The sequence below is a fragment of the Hevea brasiliensis genome, chromosome 16 (genome assembly GCF_030052815.1).
Source record: "Hevea brasiliensis isolate MT/VB/25A 57/8 chromosome 16, ASM3005281v1, whole genome shotgun sequence".
In the NCBI taxonomy this organism is placed as follows: Eukaryota; Viridiplantae; Streptophyta; class Magnoliopsida; order Malpighiales; family Euphorbiaceae; genus Hevea; species Hevea brasiliensis.
Window position 1 is genome coordinate 47,452,510 of NC_079508.1, and position 17,093 is coordinate 47,469,602.

The 17,093-nt window shown below is 25.7% G+C and overlaps 1 protein-coding gene across 2 annotated transcripts; it reads left to right on the forward strand.

Moving 5' to 3' along the window:
* The first annotated feature begins 3,693 nt into the window (after positions 1–3,693).
* LOC110649588 (putative laccase-9) lies at positions 3,694–13,060 on the forward strand. 2 transcript variants are annotated; one of them, XM_058138030.1, is made up of 8 exons: positions 3,694–4,009; positions 6,335–6,432; positions 8,922–9,073; positions 9,852–10,096; positions 10,196–10,321; positions 11,288–11,879; positions 11,986–12,341; positions 12,640–13,060. In XM_058138030.1, exons 3-8 carry the CDS (start codon positions 8,964–8,966, stop codon positions 12,777–12,779), a joined length of 1,569 nt encoding a protein of 522 aa, XP_057994013.1. In that variant the 5' UTR covers positions 3,694–4,009; positions 6,335–6,432; positions 8,922–8,963; the 3' UTR covers positions 12,780–13,060. The 2 variants fall into 2 exon arrangements, with proteins under 2 accessions (XP_057994013.1, XP_021659901.2); XM_021804209.2 differs by lacking the exons at positions 3,694–4,009; positions 6,335–6,432 and adding an exon at positions 8,248–8,801.
* Positions 13,061–17,093: the final 4,033 nt, after the last annotated feature.

Here is a 17,093-nt window from a genome sequence, read left to right on the forward strand (position 1 = left end):
AAAAATTTTCATTGTTATAAACTATCAATGTATGCTTTAAATCATATATATATATATATATATATATATATATATATATAAATGTTTTTATATTTTAATAAAATTATTAAAATTTAAAAAATAACTTCTTTGTCATTTTTTTAAAAATATTTAATTTTTATTTTATCATAAAAATATGTTTTACTAATTTATTTTTTAAATATTAAAAAATATAAAAAACAGCGATAACACGCCTTGAAACTCATTTTCTAAGGGCATGCATCTGGACACCAGTGAAGAATATTGACCACCAGTGGCTCAACTTGAAAATTTGATCGTCAAGAATAAAAAGATAAACGAAACCTCTCCATAAACAAAGAAATCTATACTATAGGGATGGAAAACAGAGGATAAGAGACCAAGAATCTTATCATGTAGAGAGAAGGAGACATAAAAATTAGGATTACAACGGTATGGTATAGCGAAAATTAAATTATTCTTTTAGTACTCAAACTCTAGTAATATTTTTAATATCAATTTTGTTTTAAATTATTTAAATTAATTTCAAATTTATTTATTATTATTTAAATAATATTTAAATTCTTTTAGACTTATATTTTGATAATTTATATTTTAAATTTTAATAATTTTATAATATTTTTAAAATTTATTTTAAAATTTAATTTATTTAAAATAAATTTTTATATAAATAAATTTAAATAACAGTTATTGGCATATAAAACTCCCTTATTCGAATTCAATACAAATATTATTTATTAAATCTAAACTTATTTTAAACTCAATTATAAACCATTTAAATCTATTTTAAATTAAAAATATAGAAGTTATCTCTTTATGCCCATTTTATGATTAATAGGAGACTAATCTCTTTGAGGTTCGTGCTTACCCCTTTTAATTAGGGGTGTTCAGTTCTGATTCGGTTCGAAATTTAGTTAGGAGCTGAAACAAAATTAAAATTTCGATACCGTTCCAGTTAAGTTCTTCATTATTTCGGTTCCGGTTTGGTACGGTTCCCGGCTTTTCAATTCCAGTTCGGTTCGATGTGGTTTCGGTTCGGTTTTCAATTTTTAAAATAACTTTATATAATTATTTTTTAAAAAAGTCATTATTGAATTAGCATTAAAGTTTTAAATTTGATTATTAATACATAATATATCATATAATATATCTTTTAGTTATACCTAAATGATATAATCTTTAAGTATAAAGTGTACATATAATTTAAGTTAAATATATTATATAATATAATAGTATAAGTATATTATATAATATATATTTTAATTATTTATTAATCATATAATATTTAACTACAAGATATAAATCTAATTAAGTATATATATATATATAAAAGATAATGTTATATTTATAATTAAGAATCATAAGGTAATTTAATGCATTTATAACTAAAATTATTAAGAAAATATAGAAAAATGAAATATAATATTAAGTTATATTTAGTTCATAATTATATATGCATATAGAAATATATATGATTATATTAAAAATATATAATACATCTAAAAAAATATAAAAAATATATGTATAAATTTGATTTTCGATTCGATTTCAATATGATTTTGGTTTGATTCTTAGTAAAGAACCACAATTGAACCAAAATATTAAAATAAATTCGATTCAGTACGATTCTTATCAGTTTGATACAGTTTTTCGATTCGATTCAGTTCTCCAAAAAATCGTACATAACCCTATTTTTAACTGTGTCTTTTTCAAATATCAAATCTAAATTTTTCCTTGAAGAGTGCAATAGGCCTTACTATTACGATTAATATTTATTGGTTAATTAACTTGATTTTGTTGAGAGAAAAGTAAATTTAATTGAATTTATTTTTTTTATGGAAATTTAACGATTTTTTTTTTAAAAAATTTTTAGCTTATAAGGTAGCGGATTTTTTTCTTCGTAATTTATTTTTACATCTCTTTTTTCAATCCAAGACTGACTTAAACCAAAAAAGAGTTAAAAATGGTGGAGTTGGTATAATTGACGTTGACATCTATTGTCTTGCTGGTAATTTTTTTTTGTTTTCCTCTTTAAAATTTCATAATTTTTCAATGTGCATGGCTGCAGCAATGATTAAATCACGATGGCACAAACGTGTTCTTCAAATATATATATATATATATATATATATATATATATATATATTACGGAAAAAAGAATAAAAAAAATCTTATAATTCTGCATCTAAATCGAATAAAATATGCATATTGCATCATGGGTTAGGTATTATATCTTAGAAAAAATTATTATTTAGTTATTGTATTTTATAAAATTAATTATTTAATTTTTTATTTTAAAAATATATTATTTAATTTTTTATTTTCAATATATTAAATTATTCAATCTCTTTATTAATTTTTTTTATTAATTAGTGGATTTTAACCTACTGAAATTACTATTTAATTTTTTTATCTTAATAAAACTAATTAATTAATCTTTATATTTTTAAAAGCATTACTATTCATTTCTCTATTTTAGTAAAATTAATTAATTAGTTAGTCTTTAAAAAAAATAATTAATTGATATTTATATTTAGAAAAATATATTTCTAAATAAAAACAAAAATTTCATTTTGTGGATATTAAATCCGAATTTACATTTTTTAAATTGTTCAAATATTTTCATTTAATTTTTTATGTATTATTTTTGTGTTTTCTGTATTGAGAAATAATACTTGATATAGATTTCCAAGTAATCAAGTCAATTGTCTAAAAAAATTGATTCTCATTAAAGAAAATATGAAAATGATGCGTAGAAAATTGAATGAAATTATGTATGAATAATTTAAAAAATATATATATATATATATATATATATATATATATATATATTCAGATATCCACATTTCTATTTTTCATCTGACTATGTCAAAATATAGGGACTAATATCAAAAAAAAAATATATGGACTAATAATTAGTTTTACTAAAATAAAGAGATTAAATAGTAACATTTTTTAAAATATAGGAACCAACTAATTAATTTTACTAAAATAAAAAGACTAAATAGTAATTTGACTGATATTAACTAAATTTAAAGAAAAGTTTAAATAGTTTAACGGAAGCAAATTATATGGATTAAATAATGTATTTTTCAAAGTATAAGGGTTAAATAGTTAATTTTATTAAAATATAGAAACTAAATAGTAATTTTTTTATATTTTATTCATAGAATTAAAAATTAAGTTGAATAAAAATTTTTTATTGTAAGTTATTTTGTATTAAATAAATTTTATTCAATTAATTATTATTTAATAAATTAATAAATGTTAATTTAATAATAAAACATGACATATTGATCATGAACAAAACCACTTGCTAGTTTTTCCTTTTTTTAATATCATTATTGAAATCGTCTTAAAATGTGAAGTTTTAAGTTGAAATTTTAATCAAAATTAACTATATTAAAAGATATTTTAGTAAAAATAAATTATGATTTATTAAAAAAATTGCTGGAAGTTTTATGTTATTAATTAGGATTTATTATTTTCTATAACTAATTAATTATGATATATATTTTTCTTTTAAAAATAATTGTATAAATTAATCTTTTTATGCTAAAAATAAAATTAAAAAAAAAAAGAGCAAGAGTAATGTACTTCATGGCTTGTACTTGAAATATATTGTACTGCAAAATATCTGATATCCTACATATAAAACCATTAAATCTGATCCCTTCAATGCCTGAAATTTTCCCTCAATCAATCCTCCTTAATTTGAGTCTCTCTTGTCTGCTTAATTTCCAACCCATTTGAAATCTGCTTCTGTTTTCTACTATTCTTCTTTTGAACTTCTAAACCACAGTTATGTATCTATTTTCTTCTTCTCCTTCTATCTGGATGGCATGCAGAGACTTTAGAGTAGTAATCATTTTGATAATAGTCAACTGTTCATACCAGCATTAAAAAAAAAAAATGTAATCATTTCTAGCTATCATCTTTTTTATTTTTTGTACACCAGAAAGATTTCTGCTCATGCTGTTGTCTGCTACAGGTAGATTTCTTGTCCCCAATACAAAATTCTTATTTTTCCCTCAAGCCTTTGGGGACTTTTGTTTTGAGGTAATGGGATTAAAGTTACTATTGTAATTTGTTTCCCTTCAAGTAAAATAAAATATTATGTGATTTTACGCTTTGACGTATAAGAGAATGAGATTTAATTTTTGTCAATTTGATATTTTATACTTTTTTTTATTAATCAATGTAATTTAAATCATTATTCATTATTAAATAAAGCTGATTCGGTGACACATGATAAATATGACATTTATGTTTATTTGCTTTGCTTTTGCTACAGAATCTGTTGTTCTTCTACTTTGTTTTTGCTACAAAATCTGTTGTTCTTGAATTAGGTTGCATCACTTCACTCCCCTGGTTTATTTGTTTTGTTATGGTTTTTTTTTTTTTAATTTGCTTTTAATCCTTCTCCAAATTTTGGTGTTTTCTAGCTTTGTTTTGTATTTTTCCCTAAATTTTTCTTAAATTTTCAATTAATAAAATTTCTCTACTTATTAAGAAAAGAACATGGTATTTATGCATAAACTTAAAATAAAAACATACGAGTCACGCTCATTTTATATGTGAATTTCATTATACATAGAAGTGTTTGCATTGTAACAATAATGTCTAAAAAATACAATTAACTATAGATATATAGTTATAAAAAAATATAAATATATAGATAATATTTTTTCTTTTTAGATTTTTTATGACACTAATAATTGATATTATAAATAAATTTTCATATATTATTTTAATTTTATTTTCAAAATCAATCAAAACAAGTAAAATTTAAAAATTTTACACATTTTAATTAAATTTGTACATAAAAATTGACAATTAATTAAATTTGCACAACAAAATGAACAATATATATTGAAAGAGAATAGGTCTCTATTATATAATATAGACAAATTTCCCGTCGGCATCATATCTTCATGAGAAACACATTTATAATTGATGATTGATAAGAAGGATAATGCCAAACTAAACAAATAATTTTCAAAAATTAGGAATATTCTAATAATTTATAAAGTTTTGCTTTATGTCATTTTTATTTATTTTTTATTGTACACAGAAGAAAAACATTTTCATTTGTGTAAAAAGGAAGAAAGGAGTAGGAGGAGGTGGGGCATATCCATACCTACGTTGCTTTGTCTAATTATTATTAGGAAAAATTATTATTTAATTTTATATTTTAACAAAACTAATAATTTAGTTATTATATTTTAAAAAATTTACTATTTAATTTTTTTTTCTTCGTTAAATGCTTTACACTAGTTATTAAATTTTTTATTAGTCAATAAATTTTAATACCAATCAAATTATTATTTAATTCCTCTAGCTTAATGAAATTAATTAGTTAGTAATTATATTTTAAAAAAATATTATTATATGATCTCTCTATTTTAATGAAACTAATTAGTTGAAAGAGAGTAAAACAAAGAGAGTAGAAATGTGTAGGTGTAGAGGGGAAGAAATATGTAGAGAGAAAAATGAGGAATGATAAGACATTGATAATGAGAAAAATGATTGATGCAGTTTGATTTGGGTAAAAAAAAAAAGGAGGAACTAAAAAGTTAATGGAACCAAATTATAGGGGTAATTAATGTGTTTTCAAAATATTAAATTAACTAATTAGTTTCATTTCACTAAGATAAATAAATTAAATAATAGCTTGATTAGCACTAAAATTCGTTGATTAATAAAAAAATTGATAGAAAGACTAAATAATTTAATAAATTGAAAATAGAGAAATTAAATATCATATTTTTCTAAATATAAGAACTAAATAATTAGTTTTATTAAAATGAAGAGACTAAATAAATTATTATTATTATTATGATTATTATTAAATAAGATCTAAGTTTTTGTCCTCTCATAGATTGGATTATAGGTGCCAATTGCCAAAATGAACTCTCTTATGTTTTGCTTTGCTTGTTTGCTAATCCTACGTAATTGCCTTGAAATTCAGACTTAAATGAACTAAACTAAAACTTGATTTACAATTATAATATAATTTTAAATATTTATAAATATGAATGAGAATTATGCTGAATTATATTGAACCAAAAAATCAAAAATAAAATCGAATATATATATATATATATATATACCGCAAATAAAACCATTTTGTTAAAATTAAATGGAATGATACCATTAAACAAAAAATGAAGGCTGATGAAGCGGAGCTTACTGCAATTTTAAAGGCCTTGCAGTTGATGTCTCAGTTGATGTCTTCTATCTCTGGTTAAAGCAGTATTACTGTGTAAAAGAATTCTGCTAATGCTTTCTCTTGGCTCACAGGCTTCTCTCGCAGACTATGGAGGTTGGATAATTTGACTAAGAAGGCTCTGAATTTGGTGGCTTCCAGTCCAATAATCTCTAGCTGCTTTGTAGATTCTTTAGCTCAATCAGGTAGACTCAGGCAAGATAAGTTTATTTTAAATGCTTTGAATGTTTTTATTTGAGGGTCTTTTCATCAACATTGAGATTTAGATTTTTATTTTTTAGACTAATCACAAATGGAATTAAATTAAGTTCAAATTAAGAGTAGCATTCAGGTAAATTCCTTTCGATTTCTCTCTTATCATTAAGAGTAAACTTTAAACTTTCTTATAAGAAAACAATTAATAATATGAAAGCAGCTTGCCAATCAATCCCGTTTGGAAATGCGATGAATGTGATGTTGCTTGTAATTAAGTAGGTATGAAATCACTTATTATCAAGTGGGAACAGGCCAATTCTGAAAAGCAAAGCAACAAATTCCATCCTTTTGTCATACCCTAGCCTGGACCAGCGCTATGAAGATTAGATTCCTTCTGGCTAGACTCTAGAGCCTGATTTATTTTCTACGACAAGGACAATGTTAATTGTCAAGAAAGCAACATATCACATCCTTCCAAGGATAATAAAATATTTTCCCCATTTAAAATTCTATTAAATGCGTATAGAAATTGACATGTAACTTAAAATTATAATGGATCCCATCTAAAAATATCATAGGACTTATTATATATGTAGGATTCTAAATTTTGATTGGCTGGATATGTAAATTATTCTATATATCTATATATCTAGGTGCGTGCAAAAAAATTCTATTAAAATATATATGCAATATTAAATATGACAAATTTCTGTTAATTTTAATGGCATTTTTTTCCTTTTTTATTTATTTAAAACTATTTAACATCAAAACTCAATAGGGTTAATTCGTTTAGTAAGGATGGGAACAACTCTTTTTTATCAATTAGATTCAACTCCCTAAAGAGAATTTCAATATTTTATCAATATTTTATCATGAATACATCATATTGATGTGGAGTAATGCACTCTTAAAATCGTTCGAATAGAAAATGTAGTCTTAATGTACGAAAATAGAGTAAAGAATACTCCTCTATAAATACTAAAAGAAAATGTCTAATATAAAAAAATAGTGAATTAATGGATCTTAAAATTGATTTTCTTTTTTGCTAAAAATAATTATTATTTATAAATAAAGATTGCTAAAAATTGAAATTCAGCCTAGTTTTAAATAATTATTGTAAATTGCATTTTAATAACTAACAAAAAGCTAACATATGTGTGATATGGATTTTTCTTATTTATATAAAGTTTATCGTGAATTTAAAATACAAGATGTATAGTAAGATTCATTTATTAAATACATGAATATGAGTATTATATGTTTGTATCTTGAATCCACATTGATGGACTAGACTCACACAATAAGTTTCTTATAGGATACCTTAACAAATAGATAAGCTAATCATCAACTTGTTATCCAATGAGTTTGCTTAGTTGGATTCTTCAAACTATTAGTGAAGTGGGATTTTTCTTGTTTAGACTCAATCTACATAGAATTAAGGCACAATATATATAATAGAATCTATCTATTAAACACACGAGTTTTGAATAATTGTGTCTTAGTCCATGATGAATTAGATTTAAGCAAGAATTTTCCTGATTCAATAATATATCATTGCACTGTTTTTTCCCCTTATTATGTAAAGAAGATAGGATATTTTATAATTTGATTCCTAAAGTATAATAAAAATCACAATTTAATTTCTATATTTTTTTTATGAGAAATAAGTTAGTATCTGAATTATGTTTTTGTTAACAAAATAGTTATTATATATGTTAAAATTCAATGTTAATCAACCATAATAGAACCAGTCCACTCAAATTTAAAGAATTAAATTATTACAAATATTAAAACTACAAGGACATAAAGAGTAAAATGTGATGCAATAAATTATTCCAATTTTTAACTCACACATAATGAATTTCAATAGAAAAACTATTATAGTTTTCCTCCTACACCCATTGTTATAACTAGAATATAAGGGCTATCTATATTTTCAAATCATGCAAGGAAAACTCTATACGCAATCAACACAGTATTTTCCAGGCTTTTCATATGTGCTAAGTACCTGCTAATTAGACCCTTCCCTCCTTTTTGTTGTTTAAAATATTTTATTTTCAATAATATTACCATTGGGGTGGAAAAATGGGTACGTAAGTGTAAATTCAATGTATAAGCAATAAGCATTTGTGCAAATCAGCACTCAAGCTTCTTCTATAAATATCAACTTAAAATCAATACAAGCAATCCACCACTGAGTAGAGAGCAAGATATATAGAGGAGAGAGCTTCATTATTTATTGAAGATATCAACTCACAAAATGAAAGCAATCCCTTGGTTTGTATTGGTATCTTATATTTGCCTGGCTAGTCTGCATTATGGCTTGGCAGAGGGTGCCATCCATTACTATGACTTCGTTGTAAGTATATATTATATAAATATTCTCGTTTCTTTAGGTAGCTCTAATTATCAACTTATATTTGGCAGAGTTTTGAATTATATTTGTCTAATGATGACATTTTTGGATTGGTCATTGCAGCTCAAGGAAACTAATTTTACAAGGCTGTGTAGCACAAAGAGCATGCTGACTGTAAATGATAGTTTTCCAGGGCCTGAGATTCATGTTCAAAAGGGGGATACTGTGTTTGTTAACGTTCACAACCAAGGCAAATATGGTGTCACTATTCACTGGTATGTTAGCAATATGATGGAACTTTATCAGGTTTGAGGGTTGTGAAAAGAGAAATGTTAACTCTGTTAAGTACTCATTATTACAAATATAAACTATACTTGAATATATTAATCTCTGAAATTTTGTACTTAAACTCGATTTATCATAAAATTAAAATATAAATAAATAAGACTCATATATTTAATAAGTAAAACTCACCATATATTATATATCTTGTATTCATAATAGATCAGATCTAAATAAGAAAAAACATTAAATTTATAATAAGTATTAAAATATTTAATTAATAAATAAGACAATATTAATTTAAACTCTAAAATTTTAATTTTAAAAACAGCCGACCACTTCAAAAATAAATTTATATTTCTAATACCCATAACGTGTTGTGATGCATTTAATCTTCTAAAAAATTATACATATATATCTTCAATTGTTGTCGGTCTAATTATTATGGCTTTGGCTTTATCTTTCTATATATTTTCTTGATTAAAGTCTAGATATGTAGCTAGGCTAGCTCTAATTAAAAAGTCAAAAAGATTGCATGTGTTAATTAAATATGTTATGATGGTGCCTTCTTTACATGCATCCATGGAAAGCAGTATGTTCTTTTTCTTTATTTTAATGAAAATATTTGTTTTTAAGGAAATTATTGGATATGTAATTATATACGTTAGGAGGAATCTTTTTTAACTTATTGCATAAGTTCTTAACAGTATAAATTGCTATCGACTTGCCGTATAAGTCAAATATACAACTTTAGGTTTAACATATTTGCAGGCATGGAGTGAAGCAACCGAGGAATCCATGGTCAGATGGTCCTGAAAACGTTACGCAGTGTCCTATCCCAGCAGGAACAAATTTCACCCAGGAGATCAATTTTAGCTCAGAAGAAGGAACTCTCTGGTGGCATGCCCATAGCGACTGGTCAAGAGCTACTGTCCATGGAGCCATCATTATTTACCCTAAAAATGGAACCACTTATCCGTATACTGAACCTTATGAAGAAGAAACAATTGTGCTTGGTATAAAATTAATGAAAAAAGGGGTTAACTTTCTTGAAAAAAGGCATATGCTATTAATTAGGGCCTTAATTTGTCGTTTTCCTTTCATTTATTGGGCAGCTTCATGGTACAAGGCAGATGTGATGGAGGTGATCACTGATGCCCTTACAACTGGTGCAGACCCCAACGTCTCTGATGCCTTTACAATCAATGGAGAACCTGGAGATTTGTATGATTGCTCCAATGGTATACCAAGATTTTTTTTTAATGGGTTTATCTTTTACAAAATGCTAAATTCTTGATTTTTTTTTAATTTATCAAATTAATCAAATAATTTTTAAGCCTTAAACTATTAGACCTAAAATGGCTTTAAAACATCAAATTTAAAATAATTAATCCAATTTATTTTAATAATTAGATCAGCCCAGTCTAGTCACAGGTCACCCTCGTAAGTTCACTAGACCAAAAAATTTTTAAATCCTAAACACTAAACCTAAAATAATTAATATTTAATACAGATTTAAGACTCTGCAAATTTTATCGGAAATTCAAGTTTCACTGATGTGGGGATCGGTGGGATGTCACGTTCCAACTTAGAATTAGATGGTCCCATTTGCAAAACGACAGAATTAATTAATGTTGGGAGTGGATGTCGTCTGCCAATTTGTTTAACTATTTTTCAATAATTTTAGTGAGCACTCATTAATCTCATTTTTTTTCTTAATTTTTATTTATATTGATGCTTCCTTTTTATTTATTTTTTTATTGGAGGTCCATTAATTTGTGTTGTGCAAGAAGTATTTTTCAATTTTGTTTTATTTTAAAAATTTATAAAATGAATAAAATTATCAAAATTGAATCCTTTAATTTCATGTGCTATGAGACATGCACTTGATTGTTGGGCTATTGAATTTATGAGAAATTTTTGCCAATGAATCCAAGATATAATTATATGTAATAGGATTCATGAATTAAATAATTTAGACTCATATATTTATATTTTAAATTTATAATAAATTAAATCTCGATAAATTTTTTTTGATTTTAGATTATGGCAAAATATTTTATATAAAAAATTATTGTTTACATTTAGATGATTAATTAGTTAGGTAATTATGTATGGATCATGCAAGCCATTCAAAATTCACATTCAAATCCTGACTTAGTGAAGAAATTATGGGAGATTAATTGATGAACTGAATTGAAGTGCAGAAACTACATATCGTTTGGCGGTTGAATATGGCAAGACCTATCTCCTCCGCGTTATCAACGCCATATTAAACGAAGAAACATTCTTCGGAATTGCAGAGCACAACCTCACACTTGTAGGCACAGATGGCGCATATGTGAGGCCTGCAACTGTAGATTACATCGTCATAGCTCCAGGGCAAACCATGGACGTTTTGGTCACAGCAAACCAGGCTCCTAGCTACTACTACATTGCTGGCTCTCCTTTCGCTGATTCTATAGCTCCATTTGACAACACCACAACCACTGCAATTTTTGAGTATAAGGGCAATTATACTCCTCCATCAACCATTCCATTTCCAGTTCTTCCTCTTTATAATGACTCTGATGCTGCAGCTACCTTCACAAATAAGATAAGAGCCTTGAACAGTGCAGAACACCCTGTTAATGTCCCCAAAAACATCACTAGACAAATCTATATGACAGTGTCCACAAACACTTTGCCATGCCCCAACAATTCCTGTTCAGGGAATTCTAATGGAGATAGACTATCTGCTAGCCTGAACAACATCAGCTTCGACACTCCTTCTATATCAATTCTCCAGGCATATTACTGGTATATATTGCATTCTTTGTATTCCCATATTAAATGCTTATATAATCGCGATGCAAGATTGCCAATAGATTCGTGCTAATTATTGATCTTGAAAATCTTTCTGCAGGAACTTGAGTAAGGATGTTTATACCACAGATTTCCCTGAAAAGCCTCCAACGTTCTTTGACTTCACTGGAAATGTGGACAACATTACATTGTACACAAACCCAGGGACCAAGGTGATAATGCTAGACTTTAATGAGACGGTGGAAATTGTTTTCCAAGGGACTAATCTGTCGGCTGCTGAAAACCATCCGATGCATCTCCACGGTTTCAGCTTCTATTTGGTTGGGAAGAATAAAGGAAATTTTGACAACGCCACTGATCCCTTGAAATATAATTTGATTGATCCACCAGAAGTTAACACCATTGGTCTTCCCAAGAATGGATGGGCTGCTATCAGGTTTTACGCTGACAATCCTGGTATACATATCTCTCTAACTACTTGTTAAATTAATCGTGACCTTTTTCTAATTTTTAGTCAGACTATATAAGAGACTTTTTTATTTATTAATATATTTTTAATGGAATCATAGCTAGGAGAACCCAAAATATAAGATGTTAGATGTGATGGCTCCATGTATTCTAATGTGTTTGTATCTTGAATCTATAGTAAATCTAAGTTTAGGCAAGATTGTAACTATGATAATTAATGCTTGAACTGTGATGTATTTAATGGAATTAATCACTAATTAGATGAAAATGTGTGATCAATTTTCAGGGGTATGGTTTATGCATTGTCATTTGGAGCGTCATGCAAGTTGGGGCATGGACACTGTGCTTATAGTGAAGAATGGGGGCACCGAAGCAACAAGCATCCGCCCACCCCCTTCCTATATGCCTCCTTGTTCCAAGTCCTAGATGTGATGCTACGCCTCAATCTTTCATTTTGAAGTCTTTCAGGAATGTCTCGAATTAGTTTTAGTCACTATAGTCATATAATTCACCTTATAAACTCAAGTTGAGTCTTTATTTCTTAAATTTCCACTTAAAAAAATAATTTTAGTTTTTTTAGCCAAAGAAAAATTGATTTGTATCGTCATACTATAAGGTCAAGCCACGTGTTGTATGTGTGGATCTTAAGTGTGTGTTAATTATATTGTGTGATTGCCAATATTAATCAAGTCTAATTATTCAAGCCACATGAAGTTGATAGTGATGGTGCATGAAAAAGAAAGATACATTATAAGATTGGAAATTGTAATGCCTTCCACCCACAAAGTCAAAAAGAAATTATTGTAATACCAATTGCACCCTGAAGTTCTCATAACTAAAATTTGGCTTGCTTTATAAAGTACAAAATAAAACAATTAGGTTAGGGACTTATAGAAAGCTTGACTTTTTTACAAAGGTTTATAGGATTATTATGTAGAGAGGTTTATTCATTTTTGAAATCAAAATATGGAATACATATATATATATATATATATAGAGAGAGAGAGAGAGAGAGAGAGAGAGAGGGAGAGGGAGAGGGAGAGGGAGAGGGAGAGGGGATGATCAAATGCAAAATGAAGCCAAGTTGAATAAAGGTTCTATTTTTTTGTATGCTTCTTTGACTCTTCAAAATTGCAAAGAAATTTAATTTTTAGTCCAATTAGCGGAGATTCCTTGGAGAGCTTTGTTTCAGTCAAAAGCTTGAGAGGGAGGCATTGATTCATATCTAATGTTAATTAGTGTGATTGTTAAGCTATAGAGTAATTATAGAGCTATTAAACAAATAGAGAGAGAGATCAGAGCTGATTGTAATCTATGTATAAGGGAATGAACCTTCTGTAATATATGCGTTGATTGAATGATAAACTCGTTCTTCTTTCTAAGTGTTCTTCTTTCTTCTCTTCCCTTTCTTATTCTATTGAATCTGCATCAATATATGGAGAGCATACACCAAACCTCTCACCACAATAACCAATCTCCTAGTCTATGTTATTGAATACCTATTTTGGTTTCAACTCCATATTTTGATAGTTTTATTCAATTTGATAACAACAGTGTCGAAGCAATTATTGAATATACCTAGCTAGACAATTATACTCCTCCATCTTCTCAAAACCTACATACCCTCATCTGTGCAATCAAACTTCACTCAATTAATGTTCCCAAAATTAACAGTGTGCAATTGATTAATTCAGTTCTGAACTATACTAAATTGTAAAACTGAAAAATAAAAAATCTATAAAATAGAAATCAAACCAAATTAAAATAATAGAAAAATCAAATCGAACATAGCCTATTTGATTCGCTTGGTTGGTTTTGAACAATACCACAAAAGATGCCATTTCAGTTCACTTCCCTCTCTACCTACACAGTATCTGGCCAGTAGCCAGCATGCAGCATCCTCAATTTACAAATCACCCAACAAATTAACAAGATTTAAAATCTTCAAATCTTCAATATCTTCAATTGAAATCAACAACATCAGCTAAATTTTAGCCAAATCTCAAATCAAATTACATATATACCATTCTAAGCTTTGAGATTCTTTTCCAATTGCTTCAATTGTGGGAGAATCAGTACCCAAGTCAGACCTCTCTTGTTTGAAAACATAGATCAGTACCACCTATGCTTTGTCTCGGTATCTAAAACATACGCATGCAATAAAAAAAAAAAAAAAGAAAAAGAAGTCCATTTTGGAATTTGCTATCCCAATTGTCTTAAAGTAGAGACAATTAATTAAGAACATAGATAAAAATTAAAAAATTGGTGCTTTTAGTACTTAATTTGGGGTTCTCACAAAAAATTGAACGCATTATTGAAGTTGTGCTTAGGGTTTAGAAAATGTCAGTTCATTGCAACTCAATTTATATATATTTAGAAAATTACAATCGTTAAGAACATGCAACCCTTTGATGTTACATCTACGTGCCTTTGAAAAAAAAAAAAAAAAAAAAGAAAGGGAGAGAAAGTAAAGATACGTGTTTCATATTCGTACCGATTTCTTTTAAAGAAATTATTATAGATAATAGGAAAACTATAAAATACTCCTGATGCATTAATTTTTATTGTATTATATATTCTAATAATTTATTTGGTCAATGATAAAATTTATTTATAAATGAATTTATTTATTTAGTATAGTTTATATTAAATATGAAATTTCATCTCAAATGAAATAAATTTTGTATTTGAAATAAATAAAATAGAATAAAATGATATATAATAAGAAAATAATTTTGTCACCTGAAATATATATGATTTTAAATTTAAAAATTATTTATAAATTCTATCAATTTTGATAGAATTTAATTTAATTATAATAAATTTTATAGAATTGATTATTAAAAATTTTAAATAAACTTTTATTTAAATCAAACATTAAAATCTTAAATTTACAAATGAATTTCACAAAAAACACTACTTAAGAATTTAATTATCTTATGAATTATAAAATGTGGTTCCATCTCATTGTGAGAGGAGCATGTACTCCTGAAACACTTAATAAAAGTCTGAACAAATATATGGTTTAATCATTTTGGACATTAATGACCAAAAAATATTATTAGTTTTCACTTTTTTTATCTTAAATATATTAGATCGATATAGAAAAATATACATTTAAAATTGCTTATAGAATAAACTTAATTTTAGTGCCCAAAAATACCCTAATCGTAAATTCAAAAAAAATTAATTCAAATAGATTTTATAGTATCATTATTTAATAGTTTAATTATCCATTAAAATATAATTATCCAATTTAATTAGAAAATAAACACTTAAAAAATTTTGGTTGAATTATTATTTAATAATCTTTAATAATTTAAAGTCAATCTTCATTGTCGCATGAAAATATTTTAATAGTTATAATTATTTTCTTTTAAAAAATGTTAAAATTATAGACTTTGTTAAATGGAAAACTGTTAATATTTAAACTCTTTTAAATTACACATGAATAATTAGAAATACTTTACTTCTTATTGTTTAATAGAATAATGAAATATAAATTATAAATAAAAATAAAAATTTATCTTATGAAATTGAATTTGATTATTAGTTTTGTTGACATAAAAAAAAAAAAATAAATAAAGTCAATCAATAGAGAATGAGAGAAAAAAAAAAACAAAGAGAGATGAAAGCGGAGAAACTTGTGATTTTGTGAATATAATATGAGAATGAGAAGAGATGGAAAAAAAAAAAAAAAAAAGAGTTAGAGAAGAAAAAAAAGGTAGGGATGTCTTTTAGAGTTTTTATAATTTAAGTTTCAAATTTTTTTAGATTTTATTACCTATTTTAAAAAATAAATTAATGTGTTTATAATGAAACGTCCAACAACTTTAAGGACATGTTTAGTATAACGTAATTAAAATTATAATATAATCGTAATTATATTATATATTTGATTATATTACATTATTTGATTACATTAAATGATAATTACATAATGTAATTAATTATACTTAAAGTAATATAATGATAATTACATACAAAAATGGATATAATCATAATGTAATTAATATAACAAATAATGTAATTGCATTATTTGATTACATTAAATGATAATTACATAATGTAATTAATTATACTTAAAGTAACATAATGGTAGTTACATACAAAAATGGATATAATCATAATTACGTATTTTAATTTTTTTATTTATTATCAATACTATCACCACCACCACCACTACTATTCGGTCACTACTGTTACTACCACTATTATTCCTATTCTATCATCACTGCTACTACCATCACAACCAACACCACCATCATCATCACCATCATCATTCTGTTATTACCATCGCTATCATCACTGATCACTTGACTGTAGTTATCACCACTTAGATATTGTCACCTCTACCATTACCACCACTACTATCTCATCTTGTTACTATCACTATCATCACTTAGCCACCATTATCACTCGACTACTAATTACTGCAACCATTAATACTTATTATTAACATTATATTACAATAAAAATTATTATTATATTATATTACTTATATTTTTATTTTACAACCAAACAGATGAATGTAATAACAATTTAATTACATTGCATTATATTACGCACATAACCTAGATCATGTTTGGTATGATATAATTAAAGTTATAACGTAATTGTGATTATATTACATATTTAATTACATTGTTTAGTAAAAAAATATCAATGTATTGTAATAATAATTATATAATGTAATCAATTATATTTAAAATAATGTAATGATCATTATATATAAAAATA